This window comes from Oncorhynchus keta, chromosome 34, assembly GCF_023373465.1.
Source record: "Oncorhynchus keta strain PuntledgeMale-10-30-2019 chromosome 34, Oket_V2, whole genome shotgun sequence".
Classification (NCBI taxonomy): domain Eukaryota; kingdom Metazoa; phylum Chordata; class Actinopteri; order Salmoniformes; family Salmonidae; genus Oncorhynchus; species Oncorhynchus keta.
The window spans coordinates 71,939,174-71,964,673 of record NC_068454.1 but is presented as its reverse complement, the minus strand read 5'-3'; the positions used below and the strand labels follow the sequence as shown (position 1 = coordinate 71,964,673).

General features: G+C 40.5%; 1 protein-coding gene and 1 long non-coding RNA gene across 7 annotated transcripts; both read left to right on the top strand.

Moving 5' to 3' along the window:
• Nucleotides 1–39: 39 nt before the first annotated feature.
• Nucleotides 40–19,633, top strand: LOC118367799 (FXYD domain-containing ion transport regulator 6-like). Of its 6 annotated transcripts, XM_052494643.1 has the most exons (11): nucleotides 1,088–1,442; nucleotides 12,834–12,890; nucleotides 13,067–13,093; nucleotides 13,911–13,937; nucleotides 15,721–15,741; nucleotides 16,234–16,257; nucleotides 16,773–16,847; nucleotides 17,598–17,634; nucleotides 18,808–18,901; nucleotides 19,127–19,167; nucleotides 19,289–19,633. In XM_052494643.1, exons 2-10 carry the CDS (start codon nucleotides 12,839–12,841, stop codon nucleotides 19,142–19,144), a joined length of 375 nt encoding a protein of 124 aa, XP_052350603.1. In that variant the 5' UTR covers nucleotides 1,088–1,442; nucleotides 12,834–12,838; the 3' UTR covers nucleotides 19,145–19,167; nucleotides 19,289–19,633. The 6 variants fall into 6 exon arrangements, with proteins under 6 accessions (XP_052350607.1, XP_052350605.1, XP_052350604.1 ...); XM_052494645.1 differs by lacking the exon at nucleotides 13,067–13,093 and having other exon boundaries at nucleotides 824–1,442; XM_052494644.1 differs by lacking the exon at nucleotides 13,911–13,937 and having other exon boundaries at nucleotides 826–1,442.
• Nucleotides 19,634–20,399: 766 nt separating this feature from the next.
• On the top strand, nucleotides 20,400–25,360 carry LOC118367800 (uncharacterized). Its single transcript, XR_004822178.2, has 4 exons — nucleotides 20,400–20,870; nucleotides 22,199–22,234; nucleotides 23,366–23,403; nucleotides 23,482–25,360. It is a non-coding gene; the product is annotated as an uncharacterized LOC118367800 (long non-coding RNA).
• Nucleotides 25,361–25,500: the final 140 nt, after the last annotated feature.

The window sequence follows — 25,500 nt, the reverse complement described above, 5'->3', positions numbered from 1 at the left end:
TCCACTTGAGGCTATTACTCAATGACTCGAGGGCTAGGCAGGCTACTCACAGTAGTAGGCCTACATGGGAAAGTCTTGATGTGTGGGATAGCATGTAGCTAACTTTTTAGGGCCAAAGCCAAGTTGGCGTAACCTATAACCAAGCTTAGCCTTTTGTTTTTTTCCAAAGGTTTGTAATTTTCTTGTTTTGTTCTAACCTGGAACTGACGCTCTTCTGTTGCCTCTGTTTGAAACTGCTGGGCCAACCTTAGAATAGGCTATACCCCACTTTCTGGCATGCTTAGGAAATCATTTTACTCCCACTGAATGTTACCTCACTCAGACCTAACATACAGTGCTAAACTTGTTTTGAACTGTGAAATAATAATATGGAAAATAGTCTCAAAATGCCAAATTAACTGCACACCATTTTTATGTTTTTAAACAGCCTAAAACAGATTCAGGGTAGCCTAAGCAGCCAATAGTTGGCACTACAGTCTAGGCTTGATGAGCCTTCCCGGTAATACACTCGTGTCCCCCATGGAGCGGCATTCAGCTGCAAAGGCATCATCAAATATTTGTTTAACTAACCCAAGATAGACCACAGGCTGTCGTTTCCAATGGGAGCAAATTAATCATAGTGGGCAGAACAAGCAAGCATTCTCATGTATTTTCGATTTAGGATGGTGCACACCCTTGACTGAGCACGGTGTACAACAAATTGTCCGAAAATATGAAAATGGTGGTGGAAAATAGTTTTATTCGTACACATTTTCCTGTTTTTAAGCGGCTCGACATTAAAAATTGTTAATGAGGTTGATTATGCCTTTGCAGTCTGAATGGAGGATGGTCTATTTACGAGCCAGGCCACAGGGGACGAGTGTCTTACCCGCAATGCACATCAAACCTAGACGATAGTTGCGCTAGATTTGCACTACCGGCTGCCTAGGATAGATTCATGGGTGTGCTCTCTCAGTCCGCACACAGTTCATGCATTTAAAATGTTTAACGTTGTCCAACACTATAGCAATTCGGTGACTGAATCTGCGTTTGTTTGTGAAAAAAATTAAAATCAAAATAGAGTTGGCTGTAAGGTTGTTTACCTCTCAGTAGCTGGGTAGTTTTGGAGGGCAGATTGCGTTTCTTCTCAGACCAACCCCTAACCCCCTCCTCCCTCACCAGACGCTCAGATATACTAGACTACGAAAACTTTGTTGGATGTTTCAGGAGAAACATTTCAGGACCAGATTTGTATTATTTTTTAAACAAATGTATGTACGTTAAGTACGCTCATTAACCGTGTTTTATCAGTTTTGCAAAGGAGACATTTGGTTTCGGTGAATAAAAACACTAGAAACATTGTATCTGAAGGAGCGCACTGGGCGGAGGCAGCGACCCAAGCATTTTTGTTATTCATCTAAACTCCACAGGCACCTCTTTTCCATTAATTGGACTTCTGACAGGTAATTTGTTTTCATTTGCCAAAAATCTTTTACCAAAAGGTAATTTTCCCCGTCAAAACATGTGAACAATTAGGCTACAACAACGTGACTGTTCTGACAGGCTGTTATACATGTACTTTGGGGAAGAAAGCTGTTATTGACCTGTGCGCAGCTTTAAAGTTTGTGTATAAATTCCTAAACTTATTTAAATAGCCTTGCAAGTAAGCCAATTTTTCAGTTGGTTTTAAGAACATTTAGCCCACAGAATGCTCCCCATATCATTACATTTACAACGATTTGTAAATATCTTAGAGCACGTGACCATACATTTTGTATTTATTTATTTCACCTTTATTTTATCAGGTAGTCCTACTGAAACCAAGGTATATTTTACAGATGAGTCCTGAATTACATAAATGACAGAAGATACATGCATCAAAATCTAAATGCAAAATGCTTGGAAGAAAAACATGGTCATAAACACAAACACATTCATCAGCAATAAGGTCCTCAATCATCTTTCAGGATTGCCCAAGAGACACCAAAACATCTAGTTTAAGAACATTTAAGCTTGTTCCACAAATAAGGTGCAAGAAAAGTAAATAGACTTTTAGTTAACTCATCAAAATGCTTTTTGAAAGACAGCTTTTCATCTATTCAGAAGCCCAGACAGGAGGTGGGGGGTGTCAATGTAAATAGTCTGGGTGGCCATTTGATTAATTGCTCCGCAGTCTTATGGCTTAGGGATAGAAGCTGTAAAGGAGCCTTTTGTTCCTAGACTTGGCACTCCGGTACTGCTTGCCATGCAGAAGCAGAGAGAACCGTCTATGACTTTGGTCACTGGAGACTGACAATTTTTTGGCCTTTCCTCTGACACCGCCTGGTATATAGGTCCTGGATGGCAGGAAGCTTTGCCCCAGTGTCGTACGCACTACCCGGTTAGGGTGCTCTCTCTGGTGCAGCTTTAGAACTTTTTGAGGATCTGGGGAGCCCATGCCAAATATTTTCTGTCTCCTGAGGGGGAAAAGGTGTTGTCGTGCCCTCTTCACGACTGGAGTGGTGTGTTTGTGGACAACAAGGAACTTGAAACTCTTCACCCGCTCCACTACAACCCCGTCGATGTTAATGGCGGCCTGTTCGGCCAGCCTTTTCCTGTAGTCCACAATCAGCTCCTTTGTCTTGCTCACACTGAGGGAGAGGTTATTGTCTTGGCACCACACTGCCTGGTCTCTGTCCTCCACCATATAGGCTGTTTCATCGTTGTCGGTGTGTAGTCAGCAAACTTAATGATGGTGTTAGAGTCGTGTTTGAACAGGGAGTACAGAAGGGGAAGTCCAGGATAAATAACGTGCCCAATTTCAACTTCCTACTCATGCCAAGAATTTAAGATATGCATGTTATTAGTAGATTTGGATAGAAAACACTTTCAAGTTTCTAAAACTGTTTGAATCATGTCTGTGAGTATACAGAACGTACGTTTTTGTCTCTGTTTCGCCGAAAATACTTTTAAAAATCTGACACGTGCTGGATTCACAACGAGTGTAGCTTTAATTGAGTATCTTACATGTGTCATTTAATGAAAGTTAGATTTTTATATCATTGTTTTAAATTTGCTGCAACCGTCCCCTATACCATAGGAAGTTAAGGAAGACGACCTCTTCTGCAAACCAGGACAACAGGAGAGGATATTTTTTAAGTACTGGACAGCTTTGTGAAATCAAATGGACTTCGGTGGTCAAGATGTGTTGGTATCTGTACTGATGGCGCAAAAGCCATGACGGGGAGACATAGTGGAGTGGTAACGTGCATGCAAGCAGTTTCTCCCGACGCCACTTGGGTACACTGCTACAACCACTGAGAGGCTCTTGCTGCTAAGGGAATGCCTGACAGCTTGAAAGACTTTTGCACACTACAGTGAAAATGGTTAACTTTGTTAAAGCAAAGTATTTTCTGCAATATGCAATGATATGAGCAGCGACCATGTAATGCTTTTACAACATACAGAAGTGCGCTGGTTATCAAGGGTCAATATATTGATACGAGCTTAATGTTTTCTTTACTTACCGTCATTTTCTCTTGTCTGACCGTTTGCATGATGACGAGTTTCTCACACAACTGGCCTATCTGGGTGTTTTTCTCACCTGAATGATCAATGTAGGATTACAGGGACTCTCCGCAACTATATTCAATGTACGGGACAAAATTGAGGCTATGATTAAGTTGGAGCGCTTCTCTCTGCATTAACAGGTCTTTCCATAATTTTTTATTTTTTTGTGTGCAAATTATCTCAAGCTTACGGATGTCAATGTGATATTGCGAAGCAGCTGAGTGAGTTGGATGTGCAATTACGCAGGTACTTTCCCGAAACGGATGACACAAACAACTGGATTCGTTATCTCTTTCGTGCCCTGCCTTCAGTCCACTTACCAATGTCTGAATAAGAGCGCCTCATTGAAATTGCAACAAGCGGTTCTGTGAAAATATCATTTAATCAGAAGCCACTGCCAGATTTGGGGATTTTTGGACACTGAAGCCCTTTGCAAACACATACCTATGTGAAAACATGTACCGATGTGAGAGGGGATTCTCGGCCCTCACTAGCATGAAAACTAAATACCGGCACCGACTGTGTGTGAAAAATGATTTAAGACTGAGACTCTCTCCAATACAACCCAACATTGCAGAGTTATGTGCATCCTTTCAAGCACACCCTTCTCATTAACCTGTGGTGAGCTATTTACAATTTTTGATGAACAAATAAGGTTTTATATGTAAGATGGTTAAATAAACAGCAAACATGTAGGTATCACAGACTCTGTCAGTGAGAGATTGACAATGTCAGTGAATACACTTGCTAGTTGTCAGTTCTCTGGTGTGATGACTCACACATCACCATCTGGCAGTCCGACGGACAAACTTGGATTTGGGGGATTCCAGGAGAACGCCACCTGCCCGAATGCATAGTGCCAACTGTAAAATTTGGTGGAGGAGTAATAACGGTCTGGGGCTGTTTTTCATGGTTTAGGCCATACTTCCAGTGAATGGGGATCTTAACACTGACATTCTAGACGATTCTGTGCTTCCTTTGTGGCAGCAAATTGGCGAAGGCCCTTTCCTGTTTCAGCATGACAATCCCCCCGTGCACAAAGCGAAGTCCATACAGAAATTGTCTGTCGATCAGTGTGGAAGAACTTGACTGGCCTGCACAGCGCCCCGACCTCAACCCCATCAAACACCTTTGGGATGAATTGAAACGCAGACTGTGAGCCAGGACTAATTGCCCAACATCAGTGCCCGACTTCACGAATGCTTTTGTGGCTGAATGGAAGCAAGTCCCTGCAGCAATGTTCTAACATGTAGTGGAAAGCCTATCCAGAAGAGTGTAGGCTGTTGTAGCAGTGAAGGGGGGACCAACTCCATATTAATGCTCATGATTTTGGACTGAGATGTTTAACGAGCAGGTGTGCACATACCTTTGGTCATGTAGTGTATAATATTTAAGTAAAACATTACCATGTCAAACCTCGCTTAAATTTGTATATGGTTACATATCTCTCTATTATGCGTGAGAATACTTTGGAACAGATTTACAAAATGAAAATCACTTAGAGCCAATTTGCTTTAATTTTTACAGTATTTTATGTCCAACAAATTAAATCACCCGGGAATCAAATTTGGCCACAAGCCACCAGTTGGCATAGGCCTGCTGTACCATAAATGTTCAAAACAGACTGGGTTAACAGTTTCGGTGCTTGTAGTAGCCTAGCCTGTTTGGGATAGGGGGCAGCATTTTCACGTTTGGATGAAAAGCGTGCCCAGAGTAAACTGCCTGCTACTCAGTCCCAGTTGCTAATATCATTAGTAAATTTTGATAGACAACACTCTAAAGTTTCTAAAACTTGAGAAAACCTGAGAAAAACCCACCAGGAAGTGGGAAATCTGAGGTTTGTAGTTTTTCAACTCTTTGCCTATCGAATATACAGTGTCTATGGGGTCAAATTGCACTTCCTAAGGCCTCCACTAGACGTCAACAGTCTTTAGAACATTGTTTGATGCTTCTACTGTAAAGGAGAGAGGAATGAGAGGGGATTGAGTCAGTGGTCTGGCGGAGTGGCATGAGCTGACCGCGCGTTCAGGTGAGAGTTAGCTTGAGTTCCATTGCATTTCTGAAGACAGGAATTATCTAGTTGGAACATTATTGAAGATTTATGATAAAAACATCCTAAAGATTGATTCTATACTTCATTTGACATGTTTCTACGAACTGTAATATGACTTTTTAAAACTTTTCGTATGAACTATGCGATTGTGCATTGAGCATTTGGATTACTGGGCTAAACGCACGAACAAAAAGGAGGTATTTGGACAAATTATGGACTTTATCGAACAAATCAAACATTTATTGTGGAACTGGGATTCCTGGAAGTGCATTCTGATGAAGATCATCAAAGGTAAGTGAATATTTATAATGCTCTTTCTGACTTCTGACTCCAACATGGCGGATATCTGTATGGCTTGATTTGTTGTCTGAGCGCCGTACTCAGATTATTGCATGGTTTGCTTTTTCCGTAAAGTTTTTAAAAAAATCTGACACAGAGGTTGCATTAAGGAGAAGTATATCTCTAATTCTGTGCGTAACCCTTGTATCTTATATTAAAGTTTTGATGACTATTTCTGTAAATTGATGTGGCTCTCTGCAAAATCACTGGATGTTTTGGAAGCAAAACATTACTGAACGTAACGTGTCAATGTAAACTGAGATTTCTGGATATAAATATGCACTTTATCGAACAAAACATACATGTATTGTGTAACATGAAGTCCTATGAGTGTCATCTGATGATGATCATCAAAGCTTACTGATTCAGTTTCTCTTTCTGCTTTTTGTGACTCATCTCATTGGCTGGAAAATGGCTGTGTGTGTTTTTGTGACTAGGCTCTGACCTAACATAATCATATGTTGTGCTTTCGCTGTAAAGCCTTATTGAAATCGGACATGATGGGAATATTAACAAGACGTTTCTTTCATTTGGTGTATTGCACATGTGAATGTATGAAAGTTCATATTTAAAAAATATATTTTTGAATTTCGCGTGCTGCCTTTTCAGTGCAATGTTGTCGAGTGGAGAACCCCTAGCCATAAGAAGCTAGTCTACTTTTCTTACTTTTTATTTGTCCTTTTCAGTTAAGTCAAAATGCAATAACCTCAACTCTCAAGGCATGAGAAGTAGCTATCTATAGCCTAATGGGCTAGATGAAAACCATGACTGAGGTTAAAAGTATTTTCTAAGAATAACTTAGTTTAAATGGCCATCTGATGCCCATCACAGTATGATATTCCTTCATATGGAAATCTACATAATGTATAGTATGAGTTCTGCCACCGCATCTGCTGCCAGAGTAGTTCTTAATTATCATATTTCAGTTGGACAGAAGTCCTGAGGACAGTGACTTAATCTGACAGGTGATGTAATTAATACATAATTAGATATATAATATGACTAATTTGTATGTTCACTGTTCAATTCTCCCAAAATCCCACATTCGTGTTCTGCACATGAATCAAAAATACTCACAGTTCCCTAGAGATTAGTGTCAAGTGAGTACATTCTTCTGCAGCACTCCAACAAACAAGATTTTGTTTAAAGAAAATGTTAGGCTTATAGTTGGAGTCATTGGAAGTTGGAAGTTTACATACAGTTAGGTTGGAGTCATTAAAACTCATTTTTCAACCACTCCACAAATTTCTTGTTAACAAACTATAGTTTGGGCAAGTCTGTTAGGACATCTACTTTGTGCATGACACAAGTCATTTTTCCAACAATTGTTTACAGACAGATTATATCACTTATAATTCACTGTATCACAATTCCAGTGGGTCAGAAGTTTACATACACTAAGTTGATTGTGCCTTTAAACATCTTGGAAAATTCCAGAAAATTGTGTCATGGCTTTAGAAGCTTCTGATAGGCTAATTGACATAATTTGAATCAATTGGAGGTGTACCTGTGGATGTATTTCAAGGCCTACCTTCAAACTCAGTTCCTCTTTGCTTGACATTATCGGAAAATCAAAAGAAATCAGCCAAGACCTCAGAAGAAAATGTGTAGACCAACACAAGTCTGGTTCATTTTTTCAGCAATTTCCAAACGCCTGAAGGTACCACGCTCATCTGTACAAACAATAGTATGCAAATATAAACAACACAGGACCACGCAGTCGTCATACCGCTCGGGAAGGAGACGCGTTTTGTCTCCTAGAGAAGAACGTACTTTGGTGCAAAAAGTGCAAATCAATCCCAGAACAACAGCAAAAAGGACCTTGTGGAGATGTTGGCGGAAACGGCTACAAAAGTACCTATATTGACATAATCTGAAAGGCTGCTCAGCAAGGAAGAAGCCACTGCTCCAAAACAGCCATAAAAAGCCAGACTACTGTTTGCAAAATGTGGACAAAGATCGTACTTTTTGGAGAAATGTCCTTTGGTCTGATGAAACAAAAATAGAACTGTTTCGCCATAATGACCATTGTTATGTTTGGAGGAAAAAGGGCGATGCTTGCAAGCCGAAGAACACCATCCCAGCCGTGAAGCATGGGGGTGACAGCATCATGTTGTGGGGGTGCTTTGCTGCAGGATGGACTGGTGCACTTCACAAAATAGATCATGAGGGAAGAGGAAAATTCCGTGGATATATTGAAGCAACATCTCAAGACATCAGTCAGGAAGTTAAAGCTTGGTCACAAATGGGTCTTCCAAATGGACAATGACCATGCTTGACCATACTTCCAAAGTTGTTGCAAAATGTCTTAAGGACGACAAGGTCAAGGTATTGGAGTGGCCATCACAAAGCGCTGACCTCAATTCTATAGAAAATCTGTGGGCAGAACTGAAAAAGTGTGTGCGAGCAAGGAGGCCTAAAAACCTGACTCAGTTACACCAGCTCTGTCAGGAGGAATGGCCCAAAACACCCCCGACTTATTGTGGGAAGCTTGTGGAAGGCTACCCGAAACATTTGAGCCAAGTTAAACCATTTAAAGGCAATGCCACCGAATACTAATTGAGTGTATGTTAACTTCTGACCCACTGGGAATGTGATGAAAGAAATGAAAGCTGACATAAATCATTCTTTATCCTGTTATTCTGACATTTAACAATCTTAAAATAAAGTGGAGATCCTAGATGACCTAAAACAGGGAATTTTTATTCTGATTAAATGTCAGGAATAGTGAGAAACTGAATTTAAATGAAGTTGGCGACGGTGTATGTAAACTTCCAACTTCAACTGTATCTGCTGTCAGTAACAAAATTAAGGACACTTTCTGCCCAGGGTGCCAATGCCTCCACAAACAACAGTCAGGACACTTTCTGCCCAGGATGCCAAAGCCTCCACAAACAACAGTCAGGACACTTTCTGCCCAGGGTGCCAATGCCTCCACAAACAACAGTCAGGACACTTTCTGCCCAGGATGCCAAAGCCTCCACAAACAACAGTCAGGACACTTTCTGCCCAGGGTGCCAATGCCTCCACAAACAACAGTCAGGACACTTTCTGCCCAGGGTGCCAATGCCTCCACAAACAACAGTCAGGACACTTTCTGCCCAGGGTGCCAATGCCTCCACAAACAACAGTCAGGACACTTTCTGCCCAGGGTGCCAATGCCTCCACAAACAACACTCCAGTGTGGGAGTTTTGGTTTAAGAGCCACGACTGATAAACACATGATGGGAAAATCTAGAAGAAGGGCTTGGACGAACATTTGTAGAAAGAATGGTCTATGTGTGAAAAACAGACTGTAGCGCCATACCGTCGTGCGCAGTGACTGCACATTCCAGCTGAGAAAAAAAGCTGAATTTGTGCCTTCAAAAAGGATTCACACCCCTTGACATTTTCCAATTTCTTTTTGTTACATACTGAATTTCAAATGGATGAAACTTAGATTTGTTTTTCACTGGCTTACACACAATAACCCATAATGTCAAAGTGGAATTGTTTTTTTTTGTTTTCTTTTTAACAAATTAATTAAAAATGAAAAGTGGAAATTTCTTGAGACAATTATTCAACTCCGTTGTTATGGTAAGCCTAAATAAGTTCAGGAGTAAAACATGTGCTTTAACAAGTCCCTTAACAAGTTGGACTCACTGTGTGCAATAAAAGTGTTTAACATTCGTTTTTTGAATGACAACCTTATCTGTACCCCACACATACATATAAGGTCCCTCAGTCGAAGAGTGAATTTCAAACACAAATACCAGGGAAGTTTTCCAATGCCTTGCAAAGAAGGGCACCTACTGGTAGATGGGTCAAAATATATATATATTTTTAAAGCACACATTGAATATTCCTTTGAGCATGGTGAAGTTATTTATTACACTTTCGATGGTGTATCAATACACCCAGTCACTACAAAGATATAGGTGTCGTTCCTAACTTAGTTGCCGGAAAGGAAGGAAACCGCTCAGAGATTTCACCATGAGGCCAGTGGTGATTTTAACAGTTACTGAGCTTAATGGCTGTGATAGGAGAGAATTGGGGATGGATCAGCAACATTGTAGTTATTTCACAATATTAACCTAATCAACAGTGAAAAGAAGGAAGCCTGTACAGAATGAACATGTTCCAAAACATAATCCTGTTTGCAACAAGGCACTAAAATAATACTGCAAATAAATGTGGCGAAGAAATTCAGTTTTTGTCATGAATACAAAGTGTTTTGGGGGGGGGCAAATCCAATACAGCACATTACGGAGTACCGCTCTCCATATTTTCAAGCATAGTGGTGGCTGCATCATTTTATGTGTATGCTTGTAATCATTTAGGACTAGGGAGCTTTTCAGGATAAAAAATAAATAGAATGGAGCTAAGCACCGGCAAAATTCGAGAGGAAAACCTGGTTGTCTGCTTTATACCAGACACTGGGAGATGAATTCAGCTTTCAGCAAGAGAGTAACCTAAAACACAAGCCAAATCTACACTGGAGTTGCTTACCAAGAAGAAAGTGAATGTTCCTAAGTGGCCAAGTTACAGTGTTGACTTAAATCTACTTGGAAATCTATGTGGAAATCTATGGAAATCTACCTGAAAATGGTTGTCTAACCATGATCAACAACCGATTGGACAGAGCTTGAAGAATTTTTAAAATAATAATGGGCAATTGTTGTACAATCCAGGTGTGGAAAGCTCTTAGAAACTTACCCAGAAAGACACTCAGCCGTAATTGCTTAAAGGTGATTCTAACAATTATTGACTTAGGGGATTGAATACTATTAGTGACCTATATATTAGTAATTTATTTCACTACATATATATATATATTTTTTTTTACGAATGTTAGCATTTTTCTTCCACTTTGACATTACATGGTGTTTTGTGTAGATCTTTGACAACAAATTACAATTAAATCCATTTTAACCCCACTTTGTAACTCAACAAAATGTAGAAAAAGTAAAGGGGCGTGAATACTTTCTGAAGGCACTGTATGTCTTTAACCCAGGACAGGATACCTGTGTTCTATGGTGCAGACACTGAAATAACCCCCTCTACCCTTACCCCGAGTCAGGAGCTAATAACATAAAGAGATCATGGGGGAACTGTTTAATATGGCTGCAATCCCGTTAACGGGATCGATATGACACCAGCCAGTGAAAGTGCAGGGCGCCAAATTCAAAACAACAGAAATCTCATAATTTAAAATTCCTCAAACATACATGTATTTTATACCGTTTTAAAGGTAATCTTGTTGTTAATCCCACCACAGTGTCCGATTTCAAATATGCTTTACAGCGAAAGCACCACAAACGATAATGTTAGGTCACCACCAAGCCACAGAATTAAACACAGCCATTTTTCCAGCCAAAGATAGGAGTCACAAAAAGCACAAAGAGAGAAAATGAATTACTAACCGTTGGTGATCTTCATCAGATGACACTCATAGGACTTCATGTTACACAATACATGTATGTTTTGTTTGATAAAGTTCATATTTATATCAAAATATCTGAGTTTACATTGGCGCGTTACGTTCACTAGTTCTAAAAACATCCAGTGATTTTGCAGAGCCACATCGATTCAACAGAAATACTCATCATAAATGTAGATGATAATACAAGTTATACACATGGATTTATAGATATACCTCTCCCTAATGCAACCGCTGTGTCAGATTTCAAAAAAACTTTACGGAAAAATAAACGCATTTTTACTTTTGAGACGGCGCTCAAAAGTAAAAACACCACAGCCGCAAAGATGGCGTCAACATAAACAAGAAATTACATGATAAATCTTCCCTTACCTTTGATGATCTACATCAGAAAGCACTCCAGGAATCCCATGTCCACAATAAATGATTGTTTTGTTCGAAAATGTCTGTTATGTCCAAATACCTTCTTTTGTTAGCGCGTTTGGTATACATATCCAAACGCTAATTCTGGTCAGCGTTTATATCGGACAAAAACTTCAAAAAGTGATATTTCCGGTCAAAGGAACATTTCAAACTAAGTACAGAATCAATCATTAGGATGTTTTTAACATATAGCTTCAATAAAGTTCCAACCGGAGTACTCCTTCTTGTCTTCGTGAGTAATGGAACGCAAGTGACTACCATAAGGAATTAACATGATCAGAAAATGGCTGACTGCCAGACACCTGACTGATTCTGCTATCATTCACTCCCACAACATCATAGAAGTCTCCATTATAATTTCTATTGATGGTTGACATCCAGTGGAACCCCTAGGCGGTGCAACATCATTCATATCTCAAGGGGATTTCATTGGGGACTCTGGTGAATACAGACAAAGCTCAGATTTCTGACTTCCTGTTTTGATTTCAACTCAGGATTTTGCCTGCCAATATGAGTTCTGCTATACTCACAGACATCATTCAAACAGTTTTAGAAACTTTAGAGTGTTTTTTATCCAATACTACTAATAAAATGCATATATTACAAACTGAGACTGGGGAGCAGGCCGTTTACTTTAGGCACCTTATTCATCCAAGCTACTCAATACTGCCTCCCAGCCATAAAAAGTTAAAGTTGCAGGGTGTTGTGACTAGCTCTGTTGGTCCCCTCCGATACAAAGCTGTATGTGTTCATCAACAAGGCTGACGTTAAAATGCTGGGTTCTGCACCTATTCCCACCACAACCAGACCTGTCAGACACTGGTGGTGGGAGAACTTCAACACTCCGCTGGTCAGGACAACTGTGTAAGCCTGTTATGTTTCCTCATTATGAGCATAGCAGTCTTTCCATTACGTTATGCTTGAAATAAGTAATTGCGTCCCCCCAGGGGATTGAACTTGGTTCTCAAATAAAGTATTTGCTTTCTGTTTTGCCATTTTTCTCCTACACTTTCAATCGTTGTCTTTGGGAGGTCCTTCATGTTTCTGGTGGTTGTTTCCCTTTGTCTCCAGGTGACATGGATCTCTCTCTGTTGGTGGCATTCTGCTCCTGTGTTCCTCCTGCTTTGGGTGAGCTTTTTCCTTTCACTTTTTTATGTTGGAGCTTCTCTCTCAAAATACTTGACTCCGGCACATGAATGGTGACTGAGGAGCATTCACAGTGTGGTTGAGGGAAGTGTAATGTTTTATTCAGAGTGCCAGTGATTTAAAGAATGAGCTGGTCTCTGGTCTGTCTGTACTAACAGGGTCAGGATTTGGCAGGGAGATGCCAGGTAAGTTTGCAGTGCATTGGATGCCTCAGCTGTGTCAAAGGAATGAGAAATGCAGTCTGTCTGCCTTTGAATAGACACAGAATGCATGGCCATCCTTTTTGGCTTATCAGTTGCCCTAGAGCAGTGTTTCCCAACTCCAGTCCTCAAATACCCACCTTTTTTTACAGTACACATTTTTATTGTAGCCCTGGACAAACAAACCTGATTCAACTTGTCAACTAATCATTGAATTAGTTGAATTTGGTGTTTTTGTCCGGGGCTACAACAAAAATGTGTGCTGGTGAGGGGGGGGGGACTGGAGTTGGGAAACACTGCCCGGTCCCCCCAGACTTTTCACATTTTTGTTTTAACCTTAAACTGGCACACCTGATTCAATTAGTCAAAGGCTTGATGATTAGTTGACTAATTGAACCAGGTGTGCCCATTTCGGGTTAAAACAAAAGTGTAACATGTCTGAGGGATGGGGGCAGAGGAGAGGGGTGGGAAACCCTGTCCTAGAGTATGGCTGTCTGTAGAGAAACTGGAAAGGTCATTCACAGTGCAGTGTTTCCCCCTAGGATGTTTTTCAGCAGTGGTGGCAGAGTTAGCAGGGGGAGGTTGGGGGTTGCAGCGGATGGGGTCATCCTGGGGCAGACATCAACATAATAAATAAATAAAAAATATAAAAAAATGTCCAGTGTCGGCCAATGCATGTAGGGGAGACACTGCAATGTGATAGAGGAAAGTGTGTAGTGTCATATTTTAGCGAACTGTGTCGTGTCTTAAGAGTGCCAGTGATTAAAGAATGAGCTGGTCTCTGGTCTGTCTATACTAACAGGGTCATCTATAGGCAGGGACATGCCAGGTAAGTTTGTTTTATTGGATGCCTCAGTGTTGTCATAAAGGAATGAGAAACACGGTGTCTGTTTTGGAATGGGCACTGAGAATGCACAGCCATATTTGTTATTGGCTGGTCAGTTGCCCTAGAGCAAGGTTTCATCAAACTCAGTCCTAGGGTCCCCATTTTGGTTTTTACCCTAGCAGTGCACAGTTGATTGAAATAACTCCTAGTTGGGGTGGCAGGACCGAGTTTGGGAAACTCTGCCGTAGAGCACATGTGTTGAACTCGGCCCTCCGTGAAATGAGTGTCTGTGGGTTTTCGCTCCGCCCTAATTAGTAAATAACTCTCCTCACCTGGTTGTCTAGGTCTTAGTTGAAAGGAAAAAGCAAAGACCAGCAGACACTAGGCCATCCATAGAATGAGTTTGATACCCCTAACCTAGAGTATGGCTCTCTGTAGAGTAACTAGCTTTGATTTGTATGCACTTACATAGTGCGCAACCATATTGATTAAGTACTATTGTGTAAGGATTTCAAGTTATGATTAAATCCAGTTAATTTGAAATGGGCTCATCGAGGCTGGTGTAAAAAAGAGCCTTTGCTTCCCTGGCCAGGATTAGCCTTTTTCTCATGTGAGGGATTTTAGTAATCGGTCATTTGAAGTGCAGCTAAGCCTCCCATATTGTAGTAGCATGTGGCGCTAGGCAGTCCTACACTGCACTTTGGGTTGTGTTGTGCTGACTTGTCCCTGAGCAGATTACCCTACATTCGTTGTTTTTCTCCTCAGTCAGCAGGGTGATTTGGGGCAGGATATGAGTTCTCCTGGTAATGGAGAGGAATGACACCAAACAAAAGTGTTTGTCGGACATTAGGCTTATCTACTGCACCATAAAAAGCCCTGCTGGCTCAGGTTGTCGTTCTCTGACATCCTTTAGAAGAAAACAAAATGAAAATGTCAACAGATACAAGATGAGCCAATCAGAGAAGCATTTCATTGTTAGAGAGCTGAGCAGTGATTATTGTACTACACCTTGGGATCTTCAAGAAGTGGTTCTATTACCTCTGTTCTCATCGAAGCAGGAGTACTTTATTTGTTATTTGGTGATCCAGATAACGTGACATCCATGTGATTTAGATTCTTAATCTAAATGGTATTGTGAGGGAAGATGTGACATTTGGTTGATTCTCAAATGGTTACTCACACTGCACAAGCCAACGTGCGTACTCACACACACACACACACACACACACACACACACACACACACACACACACACACAGTGAAGTCTGCTTTATTACATCACCTACCTGAGCTGACATGGGACACTGGCCTTGGGAAATGACTGCAGAGTGGGTATGGTTAAAAATGCATCAGGACTTGCAACTCTGTGTGGTGTCTTGCATCATTGTAGCTTTAGCATTTCCACTACATTTCAACCACATTTTGCAACTTCCCCTTTACTCTTCTGAAGAGAGAGCCACCTGATTGTTGCCAGATTGTATTTAAAAGCATGCACTGTGTATCGCATCACCCAGTGGTTTAATCTGTGTAAGTGCATGCACCATTCCTAAATCTTCAGTACAAGTGGACCATATTTTTAAAAAGCACAGAACACTACAACCAGTCTTACTATCATGTGTACAGTAGTCACTATTTACATTCAATGTACACCTCTGGAACACTTGACTACAGTTCTGAAGGTAAACAGAGCCTTAAACCAGTTCTGAAAGCTTCGTAGTGCACACCAAGCACACAGTCAGAGCTATTCTCTGTCAATCATTAATGCTTTCTGTCTTTTGTTTTCCAGCATCGACGATGGTTGAAAAGGGTAAAGGTTTCTTGTTGTTTCAGATGAACATTACTGTACTGATTGTATTTCACTTTAAAGAGCATGTTGGCAAATCACATACTTTTTGGTCACTCACCATCTTTTTACACCAGTTGCACTCGAAACTCAGTTTATGTTTGAATTAGTTTAACTCCAAACATGGTGTTTAAGTTTCTATTGAAAGGGATCACTATGAATGTGTGTGATTTAAATGAGATTTAATTCCCAGCAGGGCCACAACATTTTTACAAGTCTCCCAGCGATTCCTTTACAATGCATTCCATCTGGCACATGCGTAGCTCTGTCATCTATTTGCTTTGGCTGGCGAGGGGACAAGTGGCCGAGGGGACAAGTGGTCTAATGTGCCCTTTTTAATACCATAGCTGGAATTTCAATGTAGATGTAATAACTGAATAATAACATTCTACAAAATGCAGTCACACACTAAATGTATCTTGTTTTCATGTATTCCCTCTCCTTCTCCCCTCCCAGACTATGACTCTGCGTTTCACTACGGTGAGTGGGGGATGGATCAACATGGACTAACTCCACTGGGGGTAAACGTGACACTTCTCAGGAAATATCTGGGCGGTCAAGACGGGCTCGTGTTTTCCCTCCATTTTTCAAGTTCAACTGTCAAACAGTCCCTCCCACTCTGCTGTATTCTCATTTCTTAACACACTGCTCTATCCTGTCTTCAGCAGGTCTATGCATTCACAGACACATTATAGGATATATTCAGCTCTTACAGTGAATATCCTTCCATGTTTGAGGCAGTAATATCAATCAAAATATAGATACCTATAGATGTGAACCTAATGGATTCATCAATCGTGGCATATACATATGTTTGAATTATCTCATAGGAACATGGTGTCATAATTGCATAGCTTTGCTATGCTGCAATACACCCAAAGAGGGTACAGTGCATACGTATGTACTGATTAAGATGGTTTATGTTACACTGCCTTGCACATGTTCTGTAGTAGTGGGCCTTACTGTGCAGGGATAAAAATGTATTTCTGTTTCAGACTATGAATCTCTGAGGATCGGTGGACTGATCTTCGCTGTGGTACTGTTTGTCATGGGCATTGTCCTAATCGTCAGTAAGTCTGTCTGCCCAACTACGGTTATACTTAAATTGAAATCAAATGTGATTAGTCCCATAAGTTTATTTCTACTGTACCAATCTCATTCCGCAATTGTATTTCTGCACTGTTCAACATGCTGATCCATTGGACAGCCCTTCTTTACCAGTCCAGTCCTTATAAACAAGCCTGGAATCAGTTTACTTGCTGGGGGCTGGGATGCAGGCCAACATGCCTTGCACAACCCCCAGGACACCCAACACCTCTCTACCCTGTAGGCATCTGCACATCTAGGGCACTGACTAAAACTGACCTGGACGCTATGTAGCCTTTTCCCCTCCCTCCTCATCTCATGTTCTTGCACTCATCCACCCCACCCATAGCTGCAGCCCCCCACCCGCCCTAAATCTTACTCCAAGCGTCCATTACATTGGTCATAGATATCACAGGGGGCAAAGGGAGTGTCCCCTCTCCTGCTACTACACATGTGCAAAGAGAAGGCTTTGGGTCTTCAGTGTTCTGTACAAATAATCAATCATTCAAGCGCTTAGTTTGGGTATTTTTTACTGGATAGGGTCTTGTAAAATATAATATTCCAACTTCGAAACAGATCAGTTGCTGAAGTATCTTCATTCTAGTGCTAGTTTACCAGGCATGTGTCTTTGACACCTAGGATGGAGAGAGGCCTGTCAACTCTGGCTATGCTGAGAGTATATCATCTTTCCATCATAGTAGCTCTTCTTCACATCAATTTCTCTTTTTCTGCAGGCCAGAAATGCCCATGCAAATCAAGTCCGAAGTCACGGTAAGTTGGACAAAGAGATAGTGTTGATAAAACATGGCACAGAAAGAACTTTGTGCGGTCTAAACACTTAAGACACCTTCGTCCACTTACCCTCGCCTTATGCCTGTTATGTACGCAGAGAATTTACCCTTTACTGGGAATTTATTCCTTCACATGGTAAATCTGGGGAAAAGGGGCTGAACAGAACCAAAGCAAAGAAAATACATGTCAAAGCCCCCTCTCCTACCTAACCACTACTTACCTATCTTAGCACCACCTGGTACGCTAACCAAAATACAGGGGCTGGTCCGCACAGGTCTTACCTAGTGTGCATAGACAGTAAATACTACGGGTTGTGTCAACTCATTTTAGCTTTGGGAATGATCACAAAGTTTATCCAGAACTCCGACTGGAAGGTGTGGGCTTACTTGAGAAATCTTGATGTAATAAATATATAAGACAAATTCTTCATTCACAAAACCAACTTACACCGAGAGGAAAGTTTTTCTGGAACATGCTTAATCCTGACATTGTCTGGAAAAATGCATGGTTAAGGCCTTACAAATACTGTATACCAAACGAAGTTAAGGAAGATGCACTTCAACATTTTACATAAGATATATCCATGTATTTCTATGATTTCCAAATTTGTGGCTATTGATGATATCTGCGTTTTCTGTGAAAAAGAAGCTGAGAATCTCTCACTTGTTTCTTTGAATGTAAATTTGTGACAGAATTTTGGGAAACCTTGCAAAGTACTTATTTACCATTATGAACACTGCCTATAATTTTAACATAAAATATATAATATGTTACTATTGCAATGATAACAAAACCACTGAAATGATTGTTAATTTTTTAATTCTTGTTGCCAAATACTTTATACACAAACCAAAATTCTATACCAAAATTACCAATTTTTCTGATTGAATTTAATTATCTTATTAAAACACTAACCCTAGTGAATAACAACAAGAATAACATCTTCATGAATCATTATAATAAGATATTTTCAGAGTGAATATAATTGCACTTCAATTGTTTCTTTTTTGTATTTTTTAAATATGTTTTGTATGTTTGACCATTGTAAATACCTATGTTTGCTTTGCTAGACATGTTTGATGTAGCAATGTAAGTTGATTTTTGTATTATGAATTAAATCATTACTTCCTCCCTCGCCCCTTGCCCTGCAAGTGTATACTCGTCAGACGTCATGATACCTCATCAGAAGTGTCCACTTAATTTGAGGGCTGAAGTGTTTGGACCGCAACCCTTGACAGAGTTCATTGTAAGGCCTTTAAAGTGTAATCTCTAGACCAGTAAGAGGAGCTTTTTAGAATATTCTTAACCGTTAGACAGAAGCTTCAGTACTCATTTTGAGTTTTAAGACATTTCCCCCCTATGTTTTAGGGTTTAGATGGCTTGTTTAGATATTGTATACTTTTTAATCACTGTCCAAGTAGTGATTTTGCTCTAGTGGTTTATCTGTTTGTTTTCCATTTTCCTCTCTTAGGCCTTCTGGGGTACCTGAGGCAGAGGCAGGGGTTGTGACAGGTAAAATCATCCATATCTTTGTCTTCAATGGCATATTGGTCTTTATCAAATGTCTGATTTGTATGTATCATTTTATTTATGAAACCAATACATCTCATCATGTTTACCATTCTGCTCTCAGGTCCCCAGTGATGTAAAGTCTCTCCACCAGGCGGCAGCATTGGACAGTGGAGGACTAACTATAGCTATCTCCCAGAGGGCACAAGGCTCCTTTTTTAAATTTCATCCTGCTGATATGTTCTCTTGACATGTTTTTTCATTTCTCTTTTTTCTATATGAATGAATCTACAGCGACAGTATTCTGAAGGCATAATTGGTTGATGCAGTAGGGTAGGCTATAAAACCTTCTGTCATATGTGATAGACACACATGAACAAGCGATTTTGTAATTTAGAACTTGACTATTTATGACTATTTTAAATTGTAATATTTCCACATTGTTAAATAAAGTGATGTAGATGGGTCATTGTGTGTTGTGTTTCAACTTTTCCACTGTCAGCCACTGGCATAGACTGTCTCCCTGTCAGTCACTGCTACTGGCCCAGTTTTCCCCCAGTAGCGCAGTTCTAATGGATATTCAGCACACCCGTTTTGCTGATGTTGCACCTTTCTGCAGGCAATAGTAGATGAACTCATTCAACCTCCTGACAAGTGCAGCAACATCAAACATGCTGCAGCCTATTGTTTAGAACCATTGTTGCATGCTAATCTGTTTTTTGCTTAACAAAAGTGGCCTATCAGATTAGCATGAAAATAACTCCGGTATTGGTATATTCTTGGCCAAAGAGGGTCTAGCTGCAGGATGGATGAGGGAGAGGACCTGTCAAAGACAGCTTTTCAATAGTGACAGATGTATTTCCCCCTTCTAGGAAAGTGGCCACAATCGAAAGAAGGGGGGTTGACTGCATAAGATAAACCTTTTTATCATCCCATTAGGAAAATACTTGAAATCATAATTCCCATTTGAAATGATAAGAATTCTCCTAAATTCACTTGGTCACTCAAATATAGGCTAACTACGGCATTCCTTGTGAAATAATGTAGCTCATTAAACTGGAGTAAAATGATTGCATGAAAGATCACATGCATTTTCTGCCTACACCAGCACCAGGGACTTAAAGATGTTTTCTTCTTTACTATACATTTACTCTGTATTTTTTATATAGATGCTAAGACGGGAATTCCTTTGTGCACAGCCTCTCCCGTGTTGCTCTGTTGCTAGGAATATCTTCTCTCCTCGTGCCGCATTACAAAAGAGACACGCCAATGGGTGGAATAGGGAGAGACCTGTTAGCTCATTCCTCCTCTCGCAGTTTCCCACGCCTCCTCGGGGCATAATGAAAGTAGGCTACTCGAGTGCAGTAGAAAACCATCCGCATTGGCAGGCACATTTTTTTTCAACTTCACACGGTCTTTGGGGGATACCTCAGACTGAGGCTGCAGTATTGAATAGCCTATAACCGAATGCAGTGCCTGTGCATCACCACCAGAGGACCCCCCCCCATGCCTTCTAAGTGTTGGTGCAATTTACTTTCTTGAGCCGCAGTTTTCTTTCTTTTCTTCCAATCCTACTCCACACACCTCAAAAGTGCGCGTCTTCCCATTTTCTGTCCGCTGACCTGAAAACCTGCATCGGGGCGCAAGAGAGACTCAGCAGACAAAGACCCTGCATATCCAGACTGCAGTCATGGCAACTGAAGGAGGTTTGTCTTCTTCTGACTGTAGCCTATGCTAGAGCATCTTTAAATTTAAAAATACCAAAACAATTGAAACTACATAGTGCGTTTCATGATGTTTTTGTTGTTCTTCAGTTCAGTGTTTTATGTACAGGTTCTTTGCTCAGGCTGTTCTTGCACATCAATTATTTAGGCTAAGCTTGCTCCTAGACTCATCCCATCAATCTCCAATTCATGGGATTGATGAGCAATTGGTGCATACATAGGTGGTAGAGCGCCATTACAGGCTAGGCTACTTTTCCACTTCCATTTAATATATGAACATATTGCTTATTTTTCTAATTACGTAATACTCACCGTCTTTTTTGTAAATGAATAGTTTCCTTATCATTTGTGAATGGTTGTGTTGGCTTGCCCATCAGGGTGCAAGAGGGGAGGGGTAGTGCGCTGGGGAGAAGTTGAAAGCGCCAACTTAGCCATTACATGAAGTGGGGGTTCAGCAACATACATCTGCATTGTCGACGCTCTGTTTAATAAGTGCTGCCAAGATGATCTTATAGCCTACTGCTCGTGAAAGTCAAGAGATAGCATATTTACTTGAACTATGGCTGGGAGCTCTCATCTGAAGATATATATTGGAGAACAGTTCAGCACCAGGGTTGTGGACAGCACTTTAGTGTATAAAATAAAATATTGTACTAACAATTATTAGGATTGTTCTATTTTTGAACACAACCGATATGGATAATCGATACATGTAACTTGATTGATTGTCTTGTAAATCGCGTTGCACTGAACGCCTCTCGTGCGCTTCTAACCCACTTTCTGTGGGCCGTCTTTTCCTGCTGAGCAAAGACCCTCTATTGATCCGCGCTCCGCAGTCAAGCAGCACCGAGACAGATGTGGTCGTCTTAAGAAAACGCCTAGTAAACTGGAAGATTTACGTATAAAATATTCCTGTTGGTGTAGCGCTTTGATTTTATTTCCAGTTGGTCTATTCCTGTGACCACATTAAGCAAAAACAACGCACCAACTCAAATTGAAATTGCTTTCAACGCTATCATTAGTATGCCAACTTAGAATCAGTGATTAATACGAGAGCAAAATCTGTCCACATTAGGCTAGTCATATTTCGACGTTTTCCCAAAACCAGTCTAGTTTGCTGGCCATGGTGCTGAACCGACTCCCATCCCAAAAGGGCGTTCCCATTAGCTTGGACTCGGGCTATTGGCTGTTCACTTCTCCAGCACTGCAAGATTCTGCCGTCTTTTATAACTTACATTACATAATGTTCAAACCTTGTTATTAGGCCTAATGTTGATGATTCTGATTAATAATTTGTGTTTTCTATACAGAATCGATGTTTCATGATCAAAGTGACTTTGAATATGGTGAGTGAATTCATTCGAATGGATTCATGTGTTATTTGGGTCGCACCATACATGGCATGTGAGTTGTACCATCTTACTACTAATGGTCATGATAATAGATTTTCTTTGTGGGTTCAGATTATGAGACACTTCGAACTACAGGGGTCATCATTGGTGTGATCTTGTTTGTGTCTGGTATCCTAATAGCTCTTAGTAAGTATACTTGCACACACTCCGCCTAGTCTGTCACATGCTCACCCGTAACTCTCTGAAGGTTACTGTAACTGTTCATCTCTTCAACAGGTAAAAAACTGACATGCTCAAAATCGTCTTCCAAGTAAGAGTTTGTACAGGGCTTGGCAGTTGCTCCGCCTGTGCATGTGGAATGCATCAGTCTTTGGAAGAGGAGTCCCCACCAAATACAGGATGGCTTTACTAATACTATTTTACTGTTACCATGTCTGTCCTTTCCCCCTCTCTCCCCTCCCACAGTGGAACCCATGTCTGAATGCTGCCTATTGGTTAAGATATTACAGTCCCGCACTCCCTCCCTAAATCCAACAACACTGCCCAGCCATTCAACTAACTAAGCAATCACCCTACAGAGCATCATATTACAGTCAAATGTCTCAAGATAGTCTAGTAGTCTAACTCTGTGACATCTTTGACATTTTTGAAAATCAAGTGTTTTTGTCAACCAAGCAATATTAAGGAAATGTCTGCATTAGGACCCCTAGTTGAGAATGGGGGCCGTTGTTGCATGGGTTGGCAGTGTGGGTGGATGGCCTCAAAGAGTGTATGTTTACAGCCAATGGCATGCTGACCCAGTCTCTTCCTCTCCCCTAACCTTTGAGAGAGGACATCGATTGGGAAGATCCTGACAAATCTCTGCATTTTGCCCCAAATTGAATCCTGTGATTGTCAAAGCTTTGTGGCCCCAGCCCCTTCTGTGAATGGATACAGTTGACCTAATCCGTCTAAAATACCTTCTCTTTGGTCAGAACACACATGATCTTGGTTACGTTGTGGTTGTTTCCACAAAGCTTTGAGGTGAAATGAACTGTCTAAACTATCCAGGATTGCTTCCTTTAATTCCCTTTCTCTCCTTGTGTCAGAGTGAATAACTGTCTTCTCTTGTCTTCTCGTCTTCAGCTCTAATCCAGCAGGCACCCAAATACCAAAGACAGAGGGTAAGCCGCCATGGGAGGGGGGTAGGGAGGGAGAGAGAGAGAAAAATAACACACTCTGTCCTCTATCTTGTGTTGCAGTGCCTCCTCAAACAGTATAGATGAAGTGTGCATGGAGGCGAGGGAGAGTCATCATGGGAGGTGCTGCAGAGAGGCCAACACACATAATAACGCACACTCTCACATATATGGTTGCCACACACCAGCACCCATTGGAACATCAAGTATGGTGCACACCCAGCCCATGCTGACCAGAAGAATGACGGAATTGTCATTCTTGATTTAAATAAAATGTGTATCAAGCCAAGATGAAGATGTTACTCTTAACCGTCTTTGTGACTTGTGTATTAGGTGCTATCAATCTTCCTTGCCCGGGAGAGAATGTAATGTAGCCTTCAGTGCTGATTTGGGGTTTATCCTTACCCCAATCGGCACCAAAAGCACCTAAAAGCAAAAAAACATACCTGGCGCAAGATCAGCTTTCAGGTGCACTGTAAATCTATATCATGATATGGGTAGTGTTGAAACAGAACTGAATGCTATGCTCTCTCTGTTCCTTGTTTTTGACTTCATGCACACCCAAGAAAGTTGATTGCATGTCTCATTTTACTGTATAGTAATCTCAATGCACTTTAGAAATCTACAACTTTATCATCCAGTTGTGAGAGAGGTCTTTTACATTTAGGATTTCACATTGGACCTGTATCAATAACCTCAAGCATGAATTAAGATATCAACCCAACCCCATTATCCCACTGTTCTACTGATGGTTGGCTCAGGATCTATCTGCTGTCATTTTTGATGGCATTAAGTGGACTGCCGTGTGTGGTTGTGTTCTAGGTAGCAATGAGAAGGATTTCAAACCCATGTCAGATGTTAATTTGAAACAGAAGCAGGAATGAAGTCTCCTGTCATTCTCTGGGGTCTGTAAGAGGGAGCCACCAGTATAGTATTGTATGTCAACAGCCTTTTTCTTTATCCTATTGCATTTTAAGTTACATTGCACGAGTAGAATCATTCAAAGCACTAAAAAGGTATTACCTTGGGTGTGAAGAAGCGGGCATTTTAAAAGTGTATGAGTTTAAGCTTCATGAAAAGATCAATACATTAAGATAAGAAGTCACAGTAACTAGCTGCAAATAAAATGTCTGTATTATCATTATTTAGAGCTGTATCTAACTTGCTGCAAGTACAATGTCTGTTATCTTCAGATATTTTTATTTACCGGTATGCAGCACTAGTAATGCCTGATACTGAGCCAATGGCGTAACAGTTAACCAAAAGCAAATGAGTGATTCTCACCAGAGCTAACCAATAAGACAGCTGCTGCAATAAAAATCACCCTGTATACAATGGTCTTATTGATGTATTATTTACAGTTATTTCCCATATATTTTAATCTGAACCTTTATCAATACATACATGTGGATTAAAATAGAGTATAAAATAGATGACAAATAGAGATATTTGAAGAACAGATTTAATTCCAGGGTTAAGTTCAGTAAATCAGGCAATTCAGTTAATCAGAAGGATACATTCAGTGAAAAGTAACAGGAGTATTACACTGTTACAAACTGTCAAAGTAGACCCAAGCAGCCAAAATAACCAGATTCTCTCGTACCATTTTTGAACTATAACATTAGTTATTCTCCCTCACGTTAACTCACCTATGATTTAGACCTAGGAACACATAAAGACATCTCTGTATGTTCCTTGACTAAGACTGCCCAGGTTCCAAAACTAGGGGAAATCACAGTCAAATCTGGGGAAATGTTGTGTCATATCTCCAATGAGATGTTTTATTTTGTTGTATTTTCTATGCCACTTACAATTATGAAGTGGTATATTCACTACAGCAATATTTCAAAGGGCACATGCATGCTATCTCATTGGATAAAAGGTATATGTGTAAGTGATGCATGTTTTCTTGTCACCATAAAACATGTTGTGGTATTTTCAATCATGAGTCATGTTTGAAAATACTTGATTACTTTAAGGTGAAACGAGTCATAACTGAAATACTCCTCCTATAATGCCCTTTAAGAAATTAATACTACTGATACTACATTGTATACACTGTTGATATGTTATATAATATTA